The sequence below is a fragment of the Cydia pomonella genome, chromosome 1 (genome assembly GCF_033807575.1).
Source record: "Cydia pomonella isolate Wapato2018A chromosome 1, ilCydPomo1, whole genome shotgun sequence".
Taxonomy (NCBI): Eukaryota; Metazoa; Arthropoda; class Insecta; order Lepidoptera; family Tortricidae; genus Cydia; species Cydia pomonella.
In genome coordinates this window covers 160,885-183,330 of record NC_084703.1, presented here as the reverse complement: position 1 = coordinate 183,330, position 22,446 = coordinate 160,885, and the positions used below count along the sequence as shown (strand labels likewise).

The 22,446-nt window shown below is 38.4% G+C and overlaps 1 protein-coding gene across 1 annotated transcript in view; it reads left to right on the top strand.

The window, feature by feature from the left end:
* The window catches only part of LOC133526201 (uncharacterized), a 47,983-nt gene extending 26,615 nt beyond the window's left edge, over window positions 1–21,368 (top strand). The window contains exons 7-10 of the mRNA XM_061862717.1: window positions 9,266–9,389; window positions 17,857–18,105; window positions 20,090–20,101; window positions 21,116–21,368. Of these exons, the coding sequence (XP_061718701.1) occupies window positions 9,266–9,389; window positions 17,857–18,105; window positions 20,090–20,101; window positions 21,116–21,339 (609 nt within the window). The 3' untranslated portion in view covers window positions 21,340–21,368. The remainder of the gene's footprint in view (window positions 1–9,265; window positions 9,390–17,856; window positions 18,106–20,089; window positions 20,102–21,115) is intronic.
* Window positions 21,369–22,446: the final 1,078 nt, after the last annotated feature.

Sequence of the window (22,446 nt, the reverse complement as noted above, 5' to 3'; positions counted from 1 at the left end):
TTGGGGCGCTGGTGATGGTGTCAGGTAGTTTGTTATAGACGGCAGGCCCCATGACATGGGTGAGCTTGGCCGATTTGGCCAACTTGCGGTTTACGCCCACGAGCTTATGGGCGTTACGCGTGTTATAATTATGTACCATACTATGAGTTTTGTATGCTGTTAGGTTTGACCGCACATACACAGCCACCTGTAAGATGACTATAGCTGGTAAGGTCAATATTCCCAGTTTTTTAAAGTAGGGTCTTGCAGGAGTGTTGTGCGGTACTCGGGCGATTATTCTAACCGCGCGCTTTTGGAGACGGAAGACCCTTTCCCACTCGGCACAGCGTCCCCATAGTTCCGCACCATACTGGATCAGCGAGTGCACTGTAGCAAAATAGCACGAGCGCGCGACCTCATCTGACACTAGCCTAGTTACCCGTCCCAAAGCAAAACACGCACTGCCGATTCTTCCACTGAGTTTGTTAATATGATGGTCCCACTTTAAACAGGTATCTATTTCGAACCCCAGGAATCCGGTGGTACTTAATTGGTCTAGAGCGGTCCCATTTACAGAAACAGCAAGCGGTCTTATGCTGCGGCCTGATAGGTTGAAGACTAGGTAGTGGGTCTTCTTAAGATTTAACGCTAGTCCATTGGCATCAAACCACTGTGCAATAATATAATGTTGAATTAATATAACATTAAAAATATATAACAAACATTACCAATAATAATATAAAAAAGTAACATACTAATAAACGCCAAACTTTCTCTCTTTTCTGTCTATTATTTCTCTCCATTAGGTACCCATGTTTCTCTCTATTCCCCGACAAACTTTGTCTCTAAAGTCTGTAGGGTTATGTTATGAGTAGAAACTAAAATAGTAACACAAAGAGTTTTATACGAAAATCAATTTAAAAAAAAAATAAGTCAGTTCAATTAGCTCGCAGTTCACCTAACACGCTCCTCCTCGCTTCGCTCGTCGTCGCACCTATCTATACTCTGTCAAACAATATTCTTCCGTGACAGTATCTACACGCTCTGCTGCTTTATATTCAAATATTATTTAAAATGTTATTCGACATTTTGATATGTATACTAAATCTAGATTATTTCAAACGGAATTATTTCTTATGCTCGTTAGGCGAAACAATGATATATTTTATGTATGTTATATCATTATGAGCTTATACTATTTTGAAAATAGATAATTCGTACATTATGCTTAACGTTATTATACGTTATGCACGTTTGTAAAGTAAAATTATACCAAAAGTGCGTATACGTTTCATGACGCACCCCCAACAATCAGCTCATCCATGTACAGATTGAATAAGCGCGGTGAGGTAAGTCCACCCTGCCTCACCCCGCACTCCAATCTGTACACGTCCGAGTGCGCGCCCGCCCATCTCACCTGGTTGGTTTGATGCCCGTACCAATACCGAAACAGGTTAATCACTTCCCTCGGAGTGCTCGTTCTCTTTTTCATCTTATCCCATAATATATCATACGAAACTGTATCGAACGCCTTTGATAGGTCCAAAAAGCAGGTAATGACGGGAGTTTTCCCTTCAACATAATACTTAACGGTATGCTTGAAACAAAGAATGGCGCTCTCTGTTGACAGGCCCGGTTTGAAACCAAACTGCGCATCTTGCGTTTTAATGTGTTTCGCCAGTAAGTTATCAAGCAAACCGTCAAGTACCTTGGCCACCGTGGTTGCCAGTGATATTGGCCGATAATTGGAACTATCTGAGGCGTTCCCAGTCTTATTTTTTGATATTGGAACAACTATAGTTTTCATGAGATCCTCCGGAAGATGACAATGGCTGATACACAAGTTAAATAACAGTTTGAGCACTCGAGGTAAGTGTACACCCGCATAGACCAGGTGCTCTATACTGAGTCCGTCATGCCCCGGGGACTTCCCTCTGGTCATGGACTTAATGATGTGGTCAACCTCCTTGAAAGAAAACCTTACTTGTACATCGGAGTGACGACCATCAGCAGAGAACACTCGATCCACCTGTTCAGGAACCTGCTTTACAGTCTTGAAGGAAGCTCTGAACAAATTAGCGATGTCGACCGGTTCACAAAAGCCATCAACCGCCGCGGGGACACCTGCTTTGGGATTCAGTTTATTGGTGTGCTTCCAAAATTTTGCAAAGTCTTTGGCTTGGTGGTGAGTAGCTAATATGTCCATTTTAATTTGAGTCTGATTGTCCTGACACCACTTCAGCCTATCCTTGAAAACCTTCCGAGAAGAACACATATCTTCATAAAAAGGCCCTGCCCTTGGTTTCCCAAAAAGATGCCACCGCCGAAAGTACATCCTCGCACGCGCATGAGCTTCCCTCACGTACTTATTCCAACCCACCACCTGCTTGCGCTTACACTTCTTGGTTCTATAACTCATTTTTGAGGCTATCTGCAAACAATTAATAATGTCCGTGTATAACTTATCTAGTACAATTTTATGGGAAATGTCATTACAAAAATTATTACTGCATTTAATACATTCGCTAGGAAAGTCAATTTCTTTCAATTTTTCATTACATATTTTATTATACAACTTTATTTGTTCACAGTCTCTCTCGCCCCACACATACTCACTAAAATTATTATTGCACTCAGTTATAAACGTATTAACATTATGTATGGACATTTTAGTTTTAACAAAGACAGGAAAATGATCGGACCAATAAATGTCATAATTTACCCCCACATTCGTGACAGTCAGCCACGCCGCTTCAGTGACAAGGCAGTGATCCAGCCACCTCCTACAACCGTGAGCTTCGCTCACATAGGTGTATGTACCTGAATCACTGCCCAACCATTCCAGGTCGGCGCACCGCCACTCCTGTTCTGTACAAAAAGCATAAAGTTCCGAGTAAAATGGTTCACCCGGATGGGCATTAAAGTCTCCGAGGATAAAAACACAGTCCGCATTTAATGACTCGATAATTGCACTTACTTCACTAATGCACTCTGTAAACTCGGGCAAGTTTGATGACTCATCGGTAGGCATATATACCGAGAATATTAATAACGAACGTTGGCCGATCTTACCACTGATTGCTGCCACACGCACGCTACTGCACTCGATCACTTTAACAGACGTAAACAAACCCTTCTTGTACATCAGCGATACGCCGCCGAAAGGTCTTCCTCTTAAAATACCCATTGATGTATCCACGGCCGATTTACTAGTATATTCAAAGTTATTATCGATGCTCCCGATATAATCCACGTCGTGAGGCAAGAGCCATGTCTCCTGTAGGGCTATGACGTTGGCAGACTTACATAACTCTCTAACCCCATCCACGGACCTCGTCACGGATTTACAATTAAACGTAACTAATGTCAATTCTGCTAAAGATTCGACAGCCATAAAATATATGTAAGTTACTTTAATTCGTTACTATTCGTCTTTCTACTTTTAAAATCAACAAACTTACGGAATATTATTCCGTCTGGCCATAAGTCTTTATTCATAAAAACGGCGAATTTATGCCGCGGAATAAGCACCTTGTATGAGTCATACGGTCTCTGCCTTTGTGCAACTATTTTCTGTAGATCGACGCGAACTTGGGTATTTTCAAAAACGTATTGGCTAATATCCGCTATTGATGCATCCTTATCTACATTATCTATAAAAAGCGGGATCTTAGTATCCGCTGCCTTAAACGAACTACGCGGATGCGTTACTGCCTTGCCCGTCATTCCTACAAATCTGTTTCTCAACCTGTTTCTTTGCATTACTGTCCATTCGCTATCCGGCGCGCTCAATTTCCACTCACCTCCTGCCGCCACTAAACCAGCATAGGTTTGTTTACATTCCGCTGCATTAGGGTCTCCCCAAACCAGTCGACGCGGAGTCGGCTTTCGCCGAATGTTTTACACCACACTATTCGCATTTAGCCGATCGACCGTCTCCGCGGTTGGACACCTGCGTTTAGCAGTCTCATCCTCCTTGCGGCCGTAGAGACGCCCGATCGCCTGCGACTTGCTATCGCAACAGTTGTAAAGCGACGGTCGGCTCTCCCGTGCTGCGTCCTGCCGTCGAGACGTCAGACAGCACACGTACAGCCGTTGAGTCCGACGAACAGATGTAGGACAGCGGGTGATCGGCAATCGTAAATCTCATTTTTGGAGACTGGTTGTTAGTAACAACCTGAGTTTGAAATTGAACAGACCTGTAAGATTATTTTCCTTGGTAATTGTTACATATTATATAATAACCTGTGATGATGGATATTTTACGTAGACGGGCATGGAAAAAAAGGCTTACCAGCATTTTTATCGTAGCCTACTTGTTGGAAGAGAAAAGCACCTACACCAGAAAAAGTGGAGGCGACCGTGGGTTGATTCTTTGTGGCAATATAGATTAAATGAAGGTGAATTTAATTTACGATATCCTCGTTTGAGACTCGATCCAAAAATGTTTTACGATTATTATGGCCGTCATCGGCTCTGTTCGGCCATCGAAGACGCTGATCGGCTTCCGCCAGCTCTGACCGGTCCTTATCGTAGGTACTCGGCCGTGATCGGAGCCGTTCAACTCTTTCCGGCATCGTACGGCGGTATAAGGAGATTTATGAATGCGAACGTGTGCGGTAGGCTGCAAACAGCGTCGTACGAATGCGAACAGCTTTACGGCAAAACGCCGTTTTCCCGTCGAAAGACGTCGTTTCGCGTGGGCCGAGCCGATTTACGACTTATTCGCTCTTATTGCGTTGACATAAAGCTTTTTCCGTACGCGATTTGCCGAAACGGCGTCGACTAGTTTGGGAAGACCCTTAACCAAAGCGGGCCTCGGGGATGATCGCTGCGCAGGCGCGTCGACATGGTTCGCGACCGTATCAGTAGTCGGTACGCTCCCGCGTTTCTCACGTAGACCCTCTCCCTCACACTCGGGCGCAACCGGTGAGTCAGAAAACGCGTTAGTGGCCGAGTTCGATGCCTCGGTTACGGTATTGAATCTATCGCGCTTGTTGTTGCTTCGACGTTCGGACACATTCGGGTATTGTACTGAGATAGATCTCTGTGTCTCGCATGTTACCGGAGTCTTTATACCGGCTGAAGGAGATGGCAAATTACTTTGTTCTTGTAACTCGTTTGATTTTAACGGCTTTGACTTTATTGACTCATCAACGTCCGTTTCTTTGTTTGATAAATGTAACATTCCTAATGGGCCACTATCCTGTGAATCCAACACAAAACTCAACCGATTTGTATAGCTACCACGTCGATTTTTGTTTTCGAATTGAGCACCGTTATCATTATCATAGTTATTTAACAACGAAGATTCCTTCCACTGTATAAATTCTTTTTTTAAAGAATCACATTCCATCTTTGTCGCATACTCTCTCCGAATGGTATCAATCTCTTTCTGTAAAATGATAACATCTTTTAACAATCTCGTACAGTCGACGTGATCAAACGTTACAGGTGGAAGTCTCTGCAGGTCTCTCGCGACAAAAATAGGCATCTGCTCTGGGTGTAGACGTCTAATAAGGCTAACCATATCCTGGATATTTCCATTTAACTTTTGCTTTCTTCGCACTATGTTCCGGTCATCTGTTTTGATAGAGTCAAACAGCAGCTTTTTTGCTTTGACTACTTCCTCCTCCGAGAACGCAGTGGAACACAAATTAACAATACTGTCGTCCTTCATCACCTCGACTTTATTCTGGATAAACGCCAGAAGCTCGTTTATCACTACATTACAATTACTGCACTTCAACACGTTAGAGGTCATTGTCCTCTCTTAACCCGACTCGAGCGGCGCATAAGCACGTACGATCGGTTTGGCGCGTAGCACAAGACTGTTTAAAGCCTGATTAAAGACTGATTAAAGCCTGTTGTGATCAAGAGAAATCAAAATAATATGATCCTAGCTAAACTATACGTGAAAAGTAATCCCATATTTTTTCCAGTGTTTGTTGGAACGACTAGCACATCATTTATCCGCACAATAAGGCATATTTCTTTTGTTAAAGATATAATTTGAATACTTCTTACTATGACTGTGACAACGGGCCGCCATTTGCGAACTAAATAGTTCCGCGGCACAAAGTTGACGCCCCGCCCGCTTCGGCACAATGTGTGTGGGGTCATTTTGCAGAGCTAGTTCGTCATCTATGTTTATTATCAATCGCTGACTAGACCCTACTCATAGTGTTGTGTTCCTGCCGGTGAGTAAGGTTGCCAGAGCTCAACGATGGGAGGGAGGGTTAGGGTCGGCAACGCGCATGTAACTCCTCAGGAGTTGCAGGCGTACATAGGCTACGGAGACTGCTTACCATCAGGCGGACCGTATGGCATAGGCATTGTTTGCCACCGACGTAATATAAAATAATACTTTGCTAATCCGCAAGAAAATAATGTGCTAGTCAATCAGTGCTAACCCGTTATACTTACTTGCATATTTTTACCCACGACGGAACGGAGACGGTATATGCGTTTGGGGTGAGAGGATGTTTGTGCAAACCAATGTTGCCATCTTTCTCAAAAACGACTAGTCTGAATTTGATGCGGTTTTCAGTGATGGGTTCGGGTTTGATTGGTGCATGTTCTTAGATAGGTGTTACGGTGACAACTCACCAGGGGGCGCTGCAGTAAACATTTATTTGTGCAAAATCACAACTACGAGTCCGATTTTAGTGCCGTTTTTCAGTGATGGGTTCGGGTTAGATTGGTGCAAGTTCTTAGAGAGGTGTTACGATGACAAAAATACAAGACGAAGTACGAAACATATTAAACTAAAAATCAGAACCAAAAATCAATACTCCTGAATTAAGCTGATGATGTAATGTGGAGGGATGTTCCAATTAACCTAACCTTACTTAATTATTACTGTTAATGCTACAACTCTTACACACACACACACAACCAAAACTAATACAAATACAACCAAATTTAACAATAATTTGGTAAAACCGAAACTATAGCACGTGTTATAAATATAAATATTAAGTACAATATACATACGTAATACCTGTGCTTGCTCTCTAAAAAGTTTGAAATATAAACAAAATTAAAAGTTTTGAAAAACCCACGACGGTTAAAACGTAGTTGAATAACCGGCCAAGAGCATGTCGGGCCACGCTCAGTGTAGGGTTCCGTAGTTACTCTTCCGTCACAATAAGCTAAACTGGAGCTTAAAGTATAGTAAATTGTTAACCAAGGGATGAAACGGTACCTTTCACCTGAGTTAAACAAATAGGCAAATTTTCATAATCAGTAGGTACCTAATTAAAATAAGTCTTTTTACTATGAAAGGATAACTTTTTGCGATAACTCAAAAACAGCTAAACTGATCATGTCCGCTATAGTTTTCATTTAATGTCTTTCTTAAGCTCTAGGTACTTCCACGATTTTTTTCATATTTTTTGGACCTATGTTTCATAAGTTAGAGGGGGGGGACACATTTTTTTTTTCTTTCGGAGCGATTATCTCCGAATATATTCACTTTATCAAAAAATGTTTCTTCAAAACCCCTATAAGTTTTGAAAGACCTTTCCAACGATACCCCACACTCTAGGGTTGAAGCAAAAAAAAAATTCACCCCTACTTTACGTGTAGGGGAGGTACCCTAAAAAAAATATTTTTTTAGATTTTTGTACGACTTTGTCGGCTTTATTGATTTATATATCCATGCCAAATTTCAGCTTTCTAGCACTAACGACCACGGAGCAAAGCCTCGGAAAGACAGACAGACAGACAGACAGACAGACGGACATGGCGAAATTATAAGGGTTCCGTTTTATGCCATTTGGCTACGGAACCCTAAAAAGGATAAAATAATTTAGAAACCCCCGACTTAAAGAATTTATGCTATGAACTTAATAAAAAAACCAAGAAAATCCGTCAGGGGCTGCCATCTCTATTTTAAATATAAACAAATAATCAAGTTACTATAAACATGACAAACTAGTTCATTTAATAACAGCAGGAAAATTCAATTTAGAAATTACACAGATTCTAAATGATTAACCAACACAAACGGGACTTAGTCGCGTATTAGGGTCGGCAACGCGCATGTAATGCCTCTGGTGTTGCAGGCGTCCATAGGCTACGGTGACTGCTTACCATCAGGCGGGCCGTATGCTTGTTTGCCACCGTCGGGGTATAAAAAAAATTAAGTTTATAAAATTGATTGCAGTTGTCGTAGTTCCTACATCGAGGAAACAAAGCGCACCATAGCAAAAAGAGTTAAGGAACATATCACAGCTGGCAACAATCGTCAGGTGAACTAGTCTGCTGTGGCTGAGCATTTACTGGGGGCAGGATCAAACCACTGGATCGAGCTGCATAACCCTAAAATCCTTTCCACGGATCGCCATTTCTACAGCAGAAAAGTGGACGAGGACGAGGGTTTGGGGACCTCATCCACATGGAATCCAGTCATTAGTTTATGTAAGCGAGAACGAATATCGACAGTCGAGAAATCGAATATCGTTAGTGTTGTGTGTCGACAGAGTAACATCCCTAGTGCGCAGAATGTTCAAGTCAATGAACAAGATCAAGTGCGGGTAGTTCGAAAAACTGGTTCGGCTAGAAGATGTTGATGTCAACTTTAGCCAGTCTTCTCCGAGACCACGGGGACAACGCCAGCCTCGAAACGTCGGAGGCAAATTTAAAACTTAATATGCGATTAAGTCCCGTTTGTGTTAGTTAATAATGTGTAAAAATGGTGAAAGTTTAAATCGGTGTCTAAATTATTAATCACAAAATTAGAAGAAAAACGTAATAAATAATAAAGGTACCTATTTATCTTTAAGGTTTAACACAAAAATGTAATTTTTATCAAAGCTTAGTGGCGTCGGGGAATTTTTCTAGGTTTTTTATCAAGTTCATAGCATAAATTCTTTAAGTCGGGGGTTTCAAAATTATTTTATCCTTTTTCAACTACGTTTTACCCGTCGTGGGTCTTTTCAAAATTAAATATTTTGTTTATTACATGCAATTAATGTTCCCACCCTGATGATCAAAATGTTTACGCAAATAAATATAACAACCCACCACCAAAAGTACAAAACTCAACACGACGAGTTTCACCTCTTTACGAGGCATCCTCAGAAGATGCTGGAGATGTTGACAGTCTGACGCCCGATAACCGAATGAGCTGTCTAGAATGCTCGGCCATATTTGTACCTCGTCTATGACTCGGCCGTCTACCGCAATCTCGTCCTGCAATCCCTTACTTCACGGCCTTTGCAGTAATGTACTATTCTTGTATAGTATTTAATCTACTTACTGAATTACCCGTTTGTTTTAGTTCTATTACGCCTACTCATGCTGGCAATATTTAACATGCGTGCGGCTATACAAGGACGATTTCATCCTTCCCAACCCTACTTCTAAACACGACACAACTGGGATGGTTCACAGCGAAGCCTATCGTGAGTATTAAGATTATAATAGCCTTTTAATAGTAGTAGTAAAACACTTTATTGTACAAAAAGAAACATAAAACAGGAAAAAACATACATTATTAGTACAAAGGCGAACTTATCCCTTTCAGGGATCTCTTCCAGTTAACCTTAGGTTTAGGTTTAAAGATCATTTATTCCCATTAAGAATTTTACAATTCACTTATTATGAGAACATAAATTAATTACTTAGTAATAAGCGTTAAGAAAACAAGAAGAAGGTAGTTCACACAATACTCGGACAATAAGTTACCGATACACATTTCCGACTCGTGCGCAGCACAAACATTTAAACAAGATAACAATGTCACTGAGATACTCGGTCTGGAAGTGGCTTAGCGCAGTTGGGTCTGCTCAATGAAGTAGTAAGTAGGCACTAAACGATTATTTGAATGTACATTATTTTATTTTATTTTGTATTATTAGAGTTCGGACTAATGCACTAAGAATTTAGTTATGTTATAATATTGTACACATGTTATATATATATATATACATATACAGACAACTCTTTTTATATATGGAGACAGATCGGGTATTCGTACGGACGCTCAATTATAGCGCAGCGCGCGAACAGCTATGATTGGTCGATCGGGTAGCTGACGTCACATCGAACCAGCTAGCCCCACTTCGTGCGCTAGGATGGAGTCGGGCAGGCCAAGACGTGATTCATTCTCCGACTGACTGCGCTAGAGTGAACACCTTGGTCCTACCACGGAACTGTCCTCGCTACATTGTGTTACTTAGTGCGCGATAATTGTGTATCTAATAAATTAAGAACCATTTGATTTCCATCATTGTCTCAATACTCGAATTACCCAGCAACGCCCAATGTCTGAAGATATTGATCCGTCATATATATATACATATATATACCTACATAACCATGGACTATATGTTGATAGTTTTATACATTTTATCCTTAGCTGTATATATTCCTAACGTGTTGTAGAAGTATTTCCTTAAAGCGAAATAATGACTTACAATCTTTTATTATTTTTGGTAGTCTATTATAAAGCTTGGCCCCTTCATACAACAGGCTTCTTTTTCCGTAGTTCGTGCGCTATGAACGCAATATGAGATCGTTCGCATTTCTTAGACGAATTTTCTGTTTTGTTTTCTTTTTACTAAAGTTTATTTGACTATGTATCTTTTTATTTAATATTTTACGAACTAAAATACAAGTGTTATATGTATACGATTGTTCTATATTCAGCAACTTAGCTTCTTGGTATATTTTATTGGAAGGTGTTAGATAGTTGTACTGAAATAGTGTTTTAATTAGTTTATTTTGAGTTATTTGTAATGATTTAAGATTATTTTTAGCAGCTGTCCCCCAAACTTCAATTAGGTAATCTAGGTGAGGTTTAACCAACGCGTTATAAATAGTGTACCGTACTTGCTGAGGGAGAAATCTAGCAATACTACGCAGTGCTCCTGTTAGTGATGATATTTTAGTCTTAATTTTTTCTATGTGTGGCTTCCAATTAAGATTCTTATCCAAAATTAGACCGAGGTATTTTTCTTTATCTACATTTTTAATAATCTGATTGTCTGTTTTTAAAGGATCAAATTCAGTAATTTTCTTGTTTTTTGCTAGAAATATTATATAATTGGTTTTCTCTATGTTTATTATAAGTAGGTTATCACGAAACCACTCATTTAGAAGATTAAGGTCCTTTTGTGCCTCTTGTATGACTTCAGTAATTGTATTACCAAAGTAAAATAAACTTGTGTCATCGGCGTATAGTGTGACATCTCCTTTTAGACCCACCTGGTAGATATTGTTTATGTAAATAAGAAATAATAATGGTCCCAGGATGGATCCTTGAGGCACGCCACAGGTCAGTTTTTTTGGGCTACTTTCGTGATCACCTATTTTCACAATTTGGTAACGATTTGATAGATATGATTCGAATATTTTATATGCAGTTTTTTTAATTCCAATAGTTCTTAGTTTGTTTAATAGCATTACGTGACTAATTGTATCGAAGGCCTTTTTTAAATCTATAAAAACTCCGAGAACAATTTGCTTTTGATCGATATTGACTTTAATTTTTGTAACAAGATCTATGGTAGCTGAGAGCGTGTTTGATTTATTTCTGAAACCATATTGTTTTGTATACAAAAAGTTGAATGAATTCAAATATGTAGTAAGACGGTTAAATATGATCTTTTCAAATCTCTTTGACATAACTGGAAGAATCGAGATCGGCCTGTAATTTCCTGGATCGGATTTATTTCCTGATTTAAAAAGGGGCGTCACTTTTGCAGTTTTTAAATTGTCGGGGAAGACTCCCGTTTCCAAACATTTATTTATACATGTAGTAAGCTCGTCAATAATCAAATCTTTAACACATCTGATGGATTTTGCGCTTATGCCATCCAGTCCGGTACTCACATTTAGTTTTAGGTTATCAATGATGGTTATAACTTCGTCCGATGTAGTTGGTGTTAAGTATTGTATTGCAGCTCGGTGTTTGTTACTTCGGGTATATTAGAGGCTGGTATTGACGCTGTTTGATGTTTACTTGTGATTTCCTGTGCTAATTTGGACCCTATGTTTGAAAAGAATTCATTGAAAATTTCGCATATCTCTTTTTCCTCAGTAATATTCTTATTATCAATTTGTATGTTTGTGGGAACAGAAACTTCTTTTATTTTGTTAGAAGTCATACTATTAATTAGAGTCCACATTTTCGCCGGCTTTCCCTTACATTCATTAAACCTCCTGCTGTAGTACATGTTTTTTGCTCTTTGAATATTCACTGTTACCATATTTCTCGTCTTTTTAAACTGTTCTTCAACTTCTTTGTCAGTTTTGTTATTTTTTAATGTTCGCCATAGCTTGTTCCTGCAATTTATTTCATGTAAAATATCTTTATTTATCCAATCTTGTTTAGGCTGGTTTAGTATTTTAGTCTTAGTAATTTTACTTTTGTTGATTTTCAAGGAGAGTTTCTTTTCTAATACAGCATATTCATTGTGATTATTCTTGTTGTCATCTGCTTCTACTATTTTATATAATTTGTCGTAGTTTATTGCTGAATATTTTAGTTTCTTAACTGGCTGGGGTTCATATTTCTTTGCTTCAAAATAAATCTGCTTATGATCAGACATAGCCGAATCTATAATAGCTATGTGAAAATCATTTTCCTTAAGGTTGGAACAAACGTAGTCTAAAATTGTTTTTGTGTCAGAGGTTCCCCTTGTACCAGGATATTGTATCCTTGATCAATTTTATTTAAAATTTTGTATCCATTTTCTAATATGATATTTTTATAATCTTTGACCTTTTTGTCTTTACTAAGCAGATCAAAATTGAAGTCACCGAATACAATAGATCTTTTATACTTTTGTAGTTGCTGTGAAAAAGTGTCAATAAAGTCATCAGCGTTTCCATGAGGTGTTCTATAGATAGCACCAACATTGACACAAAATTTACTTAAGTGTATCCACAGAAAATGATTGTCGTTTAGTGACAGTTCCTTAACAAGGTTATGCTTTAGATTGTTGTGCGCATAGATTGACACTCCACCGCCTCTAGTCTCGGTTCTATGGTTAAAATAGTGGGTATAGCCATCCAAATGCATCCTTTGCGCTTCTTCCTGGGTCTTAATCCACGTCTCGGTGAGTATAATAATATGTATTGTGTAATTAAATGATTTTATCACACACTTCAACTCATCCAGTTTTCCCGGTTTCACTGTGCTACGTGCATTAGCATAAAAACATTTTAATGTACCTTTAGTAGTTGTAATTTTTTGATATGTATCAGTCACTTGGTATGTTCTGCTGCTAGGTGTATCTTTTTCTATATGGCTAGCCGTATCTATTGATTGAAGTTTTTTGAAATTATTTTAGGAACCCCTTTGACATATTTAATTACCAAATCCTTTTCCCCATTTGCAGTACGAGATGCAAGTTCTTCTTTTACGTGTTTGTAGAACTCTTTTTGATTTGGTGTTTGGTCTCCGAATATTTTAATTGATTCGTTTTTCAGTTGGTGTTTTCTTTTCAAAATACTTATAGCAGTCTCCTGTGTCGCAAAACTTACTTTGATGAGCCGAGTTTTGTCTTGAATTGGTTTTCCTAATCGGAAAATCTTTGTTGGTTCCGGACATAAAGGATATATTGTTTTTATTGTTTTAATAACCTCGTCTTGGTCTGTATCACCCTCTTCAGTCTCCTCACTCTCATTCCGCTCGGGCAAACCTGCTACAATAATATTTTTGGATCTTTGGCTGCGATCATTTATTTCAAGCATAATGTCTTCACACAGAAGAGACGCATCGGTTGTACAGGACCCAGTTCGTGTTTGAAGTTGTTGCACGCTTGATTCCAAGGCCTCCATTCTCATTTCAGTTTGTTTCGTAGAATCCATCATGGATGCCAGTTCTGATTTTAGTTTATTTTGTTCTGTATGTAACGTATCAACTGTGATTCTCATGTCACTTACGTCGTTTTTGATAGACGTAATGTCCTCATGTAGTCTATTAATTTTTTCTGTTTGTGCATTGTTCACAGATTTCAAGTATGTCATCATTTCTAACATTTGTTTCCTTATTTCAGCAAGTTCGCATTTAATTTCTTCATTATCATCCATCTGCTTACGTTTCTGACGAAATGTAACATTTGTGCCACCTGCGGCTTCTTTATAAAGGTTTGCACTGTTTAACTCCGGAACAGATCCACTGCGCTCGGCGCTCGAGCCACTTCCAGTAGGAGAACTCATACCGAGCGTATTGATCCGTGTTTACTCACGATCACAAAGGTGTTGACGCGCCGCTTCGCGAGCGAGATACAAAATATTTGTGGACTTCTCTATCCCCCAAGGGGGTGAAGAGCCGTTACGGCGTCGACGCTCGCCGTTCGCGCGAAACACAGAGTCGTATGCGGATCACGAATACACGATCAACTGTCAGTCCTAAGCTAATGCACTCAAAGTTAAAAGTTTATTGTCCGTAATTAAATATTTTCTAAATAAATTGAACACACGTCTACTCTTTACGCTTGTCTTTGCAATTTTTTTGAGCAATTGAGGAAGAATTGGAGATTTACGGTAGACATCAAAACAGTACTAAACGGCATAAAAGAAAATATTTAATTTCCTAAAAGATAGGTAAACCTATAAGTCCTATAACCTACAATATATAAATGGGATATAAAATAAAAAAAATATGTAAACAGTCGTGTATAGTTAAAATATACAATTTGTATAATTAAAAATTAAAAACTAGCACGATATCCAAAGCAATGTACACAGCATGCTTTACAAGTAAGCGCATATATTACAAATTAATTAACACCTTATCATAGCTACAGTGAAAAGTATCAGAGAACAAATAACTATCTAAACATTAAAAAATATAAGAGAGTAACTAACTTAAACTGGATTTATTTTATACAATTTTAAATTAAAGAAAAAATTCAAAGAAACGATGGAAAAATTCACGCGGCACTGGCATGCTTCTGTACGAGTAGCTCAGTTGGTTAGCGCGATAGAACAGATGTTCCGAAAGTTCGCGAGTTTGAATCTTGACCGAAGCGGAGATACGTCTATAGCGGCATACGTCTTTGCTTATTACGAAATATAATATTGTATTTTGCATAACTCAGTATTAGGTGTGCAGAAGATATTTGTTATTTGTGTGTGTGTGGCTACGGTGACAGCTGGCTTAGAATCCATCGTTAGGAATATCATGATATCTATGGAAGGTAGAGGCAAGGAACAAAATCTCAATATACCAAAAAACCATAAATAGGTGGCGCTACAATACCTAGAATACTTGAGAAAAAAATCTAATCATAGACAGCGCACTTCACTCCGTCAATAACGCCTAGGTTCTTAGCTAGAGTCTGGTTAGCCAAATATTGTTGACAGATTTTTCCTAGTTGTATCACCAATTGTCTATGATTAGAAAAAAAACCTAAAGGCTATTGTCAATTTATGTCATTCATTCAAATTGTTCGCGGTTTATAAGGGGTTTATTTTAGAATAGAATAGAAGAAATTTATTCAGAAAACGCTTAAGTTTAGGTAATACATGAGACGACAGAATCCATTTATTATTAAGCGTCACTGAAAAGGTCTCCACTCAGCTTAATGTCAAGATACCACCTAAGGATCTCGACGCTGGTCTTCCGTGGAAATCTTTCCGAGAGAGCGCAGCTACACGCTAAAGTACAAAATTTTATATATTTAAGTACAGAAGTTTCAAGTAAATATCATAAGCCTATATTTTAAATAATATTAATAATGACTATACCGAGTGGGCTCCGCAAACTCTTATTTAAGCTCGTAAATAATTACGACAATGTGCGAAGTAGACGTGAAGCGTCACAACGCTTTACATAGCGAAAAACTGCTATGTTTACAAGTCGTAAACAATTTAGTGGGTTGGTGCTCTATTACTATTTTGATACTTTAAGTACCTACTGGAAAATATCAATAAAATCCAAACATTGGAATATAACGAGTTACTGAAAGTGAAAACCAATCTATAGAAGAAATCTGTGAAGTGACTGGTCAGTAGTAATTTGATTTAATAATATAAAATATATAAAAATATCTTGGCAAAACATGTCTATGCATATATGTCTTTATATTTTACATAGTGGTAGAAATTATGTGAGCTGACTTTGAGTGCACGACAACGTATATTTAAATGATTTCCTTAGGTACCTTACGTGTGCACAGAAAATCAAAAATATGTTCTAGTATCAACACTATAACTCCTACTACACAAAGTGTGACCAGCCCAAGATTTTTTTAATTTACGCCCAAAAAATTGTGTATTATTTCGGTAGCCAGACTACGCTAGCGCTACTGTGGAGAGATTTGGAACTATTATTTATAGCTGACAGCTGGACACTTTTGCCTGAGCAGATTTTGTTCCTTGCCTCTACCTTCCATGATGATATCTAAGGTTTTGACACATTCATTTCATTCAATTCTTTTCAATCTTTCTCAACTCACTTCATGACAATCATGATTTCAATTCACTCACTCACTTCACCTGACTTGTTTGAGTCACATGGCAAATAATAGATTTATTTATCTATGTAATAGGACATTCGAAACAAGTGGCGATAAATTAAAACACGACCGAAGAGAGTGTTTTAAATCGACCGTAGTTGCGAATTACCTATTCGCACATGTATCGTACAACGTTTTACATTACATATGGCCCTTTAAATGTTCGACACAGTAACGTAATATGCTACTTTTCGCACTAGTGCAGTAAAGTAGCACCATATGTACTGTAAATAACTATATTTATAACTTGATAATAACTGTTTGTTACCTTTTATATTGAAATAACTTCAAAATATAGAAATCATTATCTCTTAGGACAATTGATTCCTGTGCTTTTGATAAATCTAACATTGGTCTGATTTAGATTTAGATTTATTTCTTTCATAATATTAAATTACAATATAAATTATTTCAAGCTAATAATAAAATAATAAATAAATATATTTCTATTTGAGAAATGCTAATTTAAAAACCTCACAAAAAAAAGAAAAAATACAAAAAGAAATTCCGTCGCCGGGATTCGAACCCAGAACCACTAGCTAGACCTGAATTACTACCTACCAAAACCCGCCAGGCAAAACCGGTTGTCAATTTTAGTACTGAGATAGGTACAAAGAGAGCGCCACTAGTATAAACGAAGTTATGAAAGCGACATTTTTATGTATGGAGTTGGCGTTCTTCTCCTTGTGAGTATTGTATTCTTTGCACTAGACATGCTCGTGGTCAACTTTTGTAACAGCAGTGAAACGGCCCAGTTGTACTGTTTAACCAAGATGATGGCTAGAATCCTAGCTTGTAAAGTTAGGATTTATAGAGTTAAAGGGTTAGGATTAACGGAGTAAAAGTCTTGGTATTAAGAGATCTGATGACTTTTTAGTGTGAAAACTATAGGTGCATGTTAGTCTTGGCAATACTACATGAAATGTTTTTGATGGGATATACTTTACTCTTTGCAGGTTTGTGCCTTCGATGTCTAACCTGTAAACGAATTTAAGGATTATTTCGCTTAAAATTTTTGTATAACTTCGCAAGTGTGATGAAAAACATTGTAACTCGGGGGGTAGGTAAATTGCAAACTCGAGTCATTAATGCAGTTCAGCCTGCGGCTGTCATGCATCTAAAGACCTCGTTTGACTAAATTTCACTTACCCCCCCCTCGTTGCACAATGTACTATTAGTTCGATAGAAGAACTTTGTGTCAGCTTGGCTGATATCAAAGGGTTTCTCGGAATAATTATCAGCTCTCCAGTCAAGGAAGATAGGGTGTGTGGGGGGGGGGGTGGCTCAACCTCACTCTATACCAAATTTCAACTAATGTGCGCGGTTGTTTTATGCGATCAACGCAGCGTTGAACGCTTGCGATCGCGGAATCTTAATATATATTTGTCTGAATTTACAGAGGACTCCGTTCATGCAGAAGAACCGAAAGATGAGCAGTTTCTTCATAAAAGAACCATAGTTTCATACATACTGACTTGGAATGAAACCACTGGGTTCATCAAGTTTGGGGCGATCCGCAACGACATGACCGAAAACTATATTAGAAAATTTGAACACACTTCCGCTGACCATGCATTTCCCATGAGATACATCGGGCTGGTAGGCGGTAACGTCACGCACCCCACCTGGTGGGAGCTCACGGGCCCCGGTAACTTCCTGTTTTTTTTCAAGTAGTAGCCCTATTATAATTAAATTGCTTACGTTGCATGTTGTTGTTTGCATGTCTCTAGGTCGTAAGTTTACATGCATACAGGGTGTGGCAAATAACTTAAACTTACATTGTACTCCTCAAACGATGACACTTGTTCAATAACTTTTTACATTTTGTCACCGCGGACAACCTAATAAACAGCAACCAATTTGGATTTCAGCAAGGTAAATCCACTTCACTGGCAATATTTAAAACATTCGAGTATATTTGAGATGCAGTTAATAATAATAAAAAAACTTGCGTTAGCCTCTTCGTCGATATGAGCAGCGCGTTCGACTGCGTGGTGCCATCGATCTTACTATCACAGCTAGAACACATAGGTATAAAAGTAAAATTAACAAAAACTAAACTTTTGCACTTCAGAAACTATAAACAAACTCCGATAATTTTGAATGTGATGGAGTCGGGCACTTTACTAGAGGAAGTAGACAACATAAGTTTCCTATGCTTAACAATAGATGCTCATCATCAATAGATGCAAACGCAATTGACCTGGAAACATCATATAGAGAAGATTAATAACAATATTTCCAGTCAATGTTACGCATTATCTATGAAACGTGTTCTGAAGATGTTGTTAGTAGTGCGTACTACGCCAACATATATTGACATATGGTGTCAATTCCGTAGACGTGCAGTCCACATTCATTTTGCAAAAGAAGTGCTTGAGAATTATCCATTGTATTGTGAGCTTCCCCCCGCGACAACCTTCGCTCTCAATATAGGTTCAATTTAAAACTGCATTTAGTCAAAAATAAAACTTACAATTAAAGCACATGCATATATTACTGGCATTCGAGCTTCCAGATGAATTAAAAATGTTAGATGACATTGAATTTATATTCAATGTAGTCTATTCTCTAAAAGATTTCTTTAAATTCAATTTTTCATGATACTCTGTATAGATTGATATGTGTCATGTGTTTCTTAATTATAAGTTAGTTTTAAGTGTATATTGTATACCCGAATTGGGTTACCGTTGAGACTTACACATGAGATTACATAACACCTCTGTAACACGGTTGTACAATAAAGATCTTATCTTATCTTAGTCTTTAGACTTCCTATTTGGCATACTAATTAAATGTTATCGTCAATGTGCAGTTAAAACATTTAATTTGGGACCCATTTGGTACCTTGTCACAGTGACAATAGTTTGAGGTCACTAACGACTTTCATGTTGTTTGTCACTGTGACAAGGTACGAAATGGGTCACGAATGAAATGTTCTGACTGTACGCTGTCGTCAGTATAGTTGACGTTGCTTGTCACGTTTTAAACATAACAAATTTTCGCAATACATTGTGTCTTAGTATAAACTTTAAAGTGTGTTAAAAATCAAAACATATGATATTATTAAAAGTCGCTGAACAAATGCGGTCAGTTTGAGGAGATTTTTTTGCGCCTGTGACAGGCTGCACCCGGTACCTATATTAAATTTCAATTAAGGCTTCGGTCACACGAACGCGGATTCGCGGTATTAGCGAGTCAGCGCTATATATAGCGTAGCGAGTCCCGTTTGTACCCCGCCGCGACGCGCGGATCCGCGTCTGGCTGACCGTACGGTAAATTAGTTTATTGGTTTCGAAATAAATAGGCTGTAACAAACAGAGAGACAGACAGACGAACGACTGATCCTATGAGGATTCCGTTTTTTCCTTTTCATGCACAGAATCCTAAAAAAGTATAATTTTAATAGAGTCAGACCAAGAGAAGCGATGTATGCAGCCCAGACAATGCAAATGTTATTTTAAACGTCAAACATCTATGAAATGATGACGTTTCCTTAACACTTGTACAGGCTGGGCTATTAAAATCGCTGCCAGCTTATCTTGGTCTGACTCTATTAAAATTATACTTTTTTAGGATTCTGTAAATGAAAAGGAAAAAAAGTGACTCTAGCATTAGTCTATGTTTTGCAGGTATTCCCAGAGGTGAGTAAGACAGGATTCTCCTTACATTTATTTATTCACCCTAACACACCACTATGCCCGCCTGCAACGACAGAGCAAGACCTCCCCCAACCGGTTCTCTCAGCGCACGCGCAGCGTGCGATGCGGCGCGCAGCAGCACGCGAAGCACGGCCGTCGTGAACGCTCCTCGCACTGTTACTTTAAGGCTCTCCGAAACATGTCCCGCGAGTGACTAAAAACACGTGAGTGTAAACCGTAAAATTAGTTTACAGTACAAATGATGCTACTTTACCGCACTAGTGCGAAAATTAGCATATTGCGTCACTACGTCGAACATTTTGAGGGCCATATGTACTGTTGTAAAACGTTGTACGATACATGTGCGAATAGGTAATTCGCAACTCGTGTCGATTTAAAACACTCCCTTCGGTCGTGTTTTAATTTATCACCACTCGTTTAGAATTTCCTATTTTTCGCACTTGTATCGTAATGTACTATTAATGCATTCATTTATTTTAAAACGATATGTTTATTCGTAAATCCAATTTACATGTAACATATGCATACAATTTTTTTTACAGATTTTTACAATATCTACATACGTACCAAAACTAGAATCGAGTAATATAATGTACCTAGGTCTAGTTCCTAAGAATATTCGTTTTGCCGACTTTTTACACAGAAGGTGAAACATTTAACAGTCCAAGATTATTGGCCTATAGTAACCGTTCGAGATTATTTTACTTGCCTCAGTTAATGCCTAGTAACCGTCCGAGATTGCTTTGAGGTGTGCAAAAAAAATGATAGGAAAACCTAACTCTAATACATTTCATAAAACTAAAATAAAAACTGTCAACCAGGACGTATTCGATTCTTAGGGGGGGGGGGTGCATCAGAGGGAGGGGAGGGGACGCTAGCAAGAGTGTAAAGCTGGTTATAATTTGTTTGTCTTTTTTTTTATTTCATAGAAAAAGTACCGATATTTCGCTAGGATCGCAAAGCTATTCTTCCCTCAAAATAAATTCGCATCGACAGGCTACCTGATGGCGTACCGCGGCAAGTGCCGCGAGGACATCCCGCCGCTACCGACGGAGCCGGCCCCCAAGCTGCGGCACGAACTGGACATCGACATGTACAACTTTGCCGAGCGCATGGACGAGTTCGGGTACAACTACTCGCGCGTGCCCAACCACACTGTGCAGTACTTCGACGAAGACTACGACATAACCATTACGCCGCGATCAAACACAGAAAAATAGAGGAACCCATTAAAAAAATGTTTTCGACACGATTTTTGTTTGCTAAAGTTGACCAAAACGCTAAAATAAAACAACGAGTTTGCTTCGAATGATTTTCAGTGACTGCTTTATTGTATAAGAACAGTTTCTTACAAGTTGCGCATAGATGGCGCTAGTAGTTACTGAGTGGTGAATATTTTGATATTTACAACACCCCCACTCAAACAAATAACTAAATAAATAACAAAACAGTATAAAGGTTGCCTACACTCTTACAATGCCTAAGGCATCCCTAAATTTGTAATGCTTAACAGTGCTTAAACTTTTTGTAAGTAAATCAGCTGGCATATCAGCTGTGCATAAATACTTAACTATAACAATATCTTTAGTTATCAGGTCTCTACAGTAATGAAATCTTACATCAATGTGTTTAGTTCTGTTATGAAATACAGGATTAACTAACAATTTGTGTGCACTTAGATTATCATTATGCAAAGTAATTTTGTACATTTTCTTTGTGATTTCATACTGTAAGTTTCTTAAATATACCGCCTCCTTACAGGCCTCTGAAATACTAACATATTCAGCTTCGGTACTTGAGAGCGATATACATTTTTGTTTACTACAGCTCCAAGATATGACCGATCCAGACATTGTGAAACAAAACCCTGTCAATCGCTACACCAATCTGAATATACGAAGCCCTGTATATTGACACTACCATCTTTACAATATCTTAAACCTATATTTTTAGTTTTCTTTAAATATCTTAGAACTCTTTTTGCATAAACCCACTGTTCTTCATTATTACAGTTATTAAATCGACTAAGATATGACACAGAATAAGCTATGTCTGGTCGTGTTAAGACCGCTAGATACATTAAGGTTCCTATAAGCTGTTGGTAGGGATTTTGACCCGATGTAACATTTTCCCTTTTACTCTTTAAATTTGCCTCCATTGGAGTATTTGCAGTCTTACATTCTGACATATTGAACTTCTTTAATATATGATCAATATATTTTCACGTCAGCAGCTAGAACAAGGGTAATTTTCTGCTTAAAAACAGTGAGCAAAATCACATTTTGCTCACCGAGTGAGACAAAATAACATTCAAGTGACCTTCATAT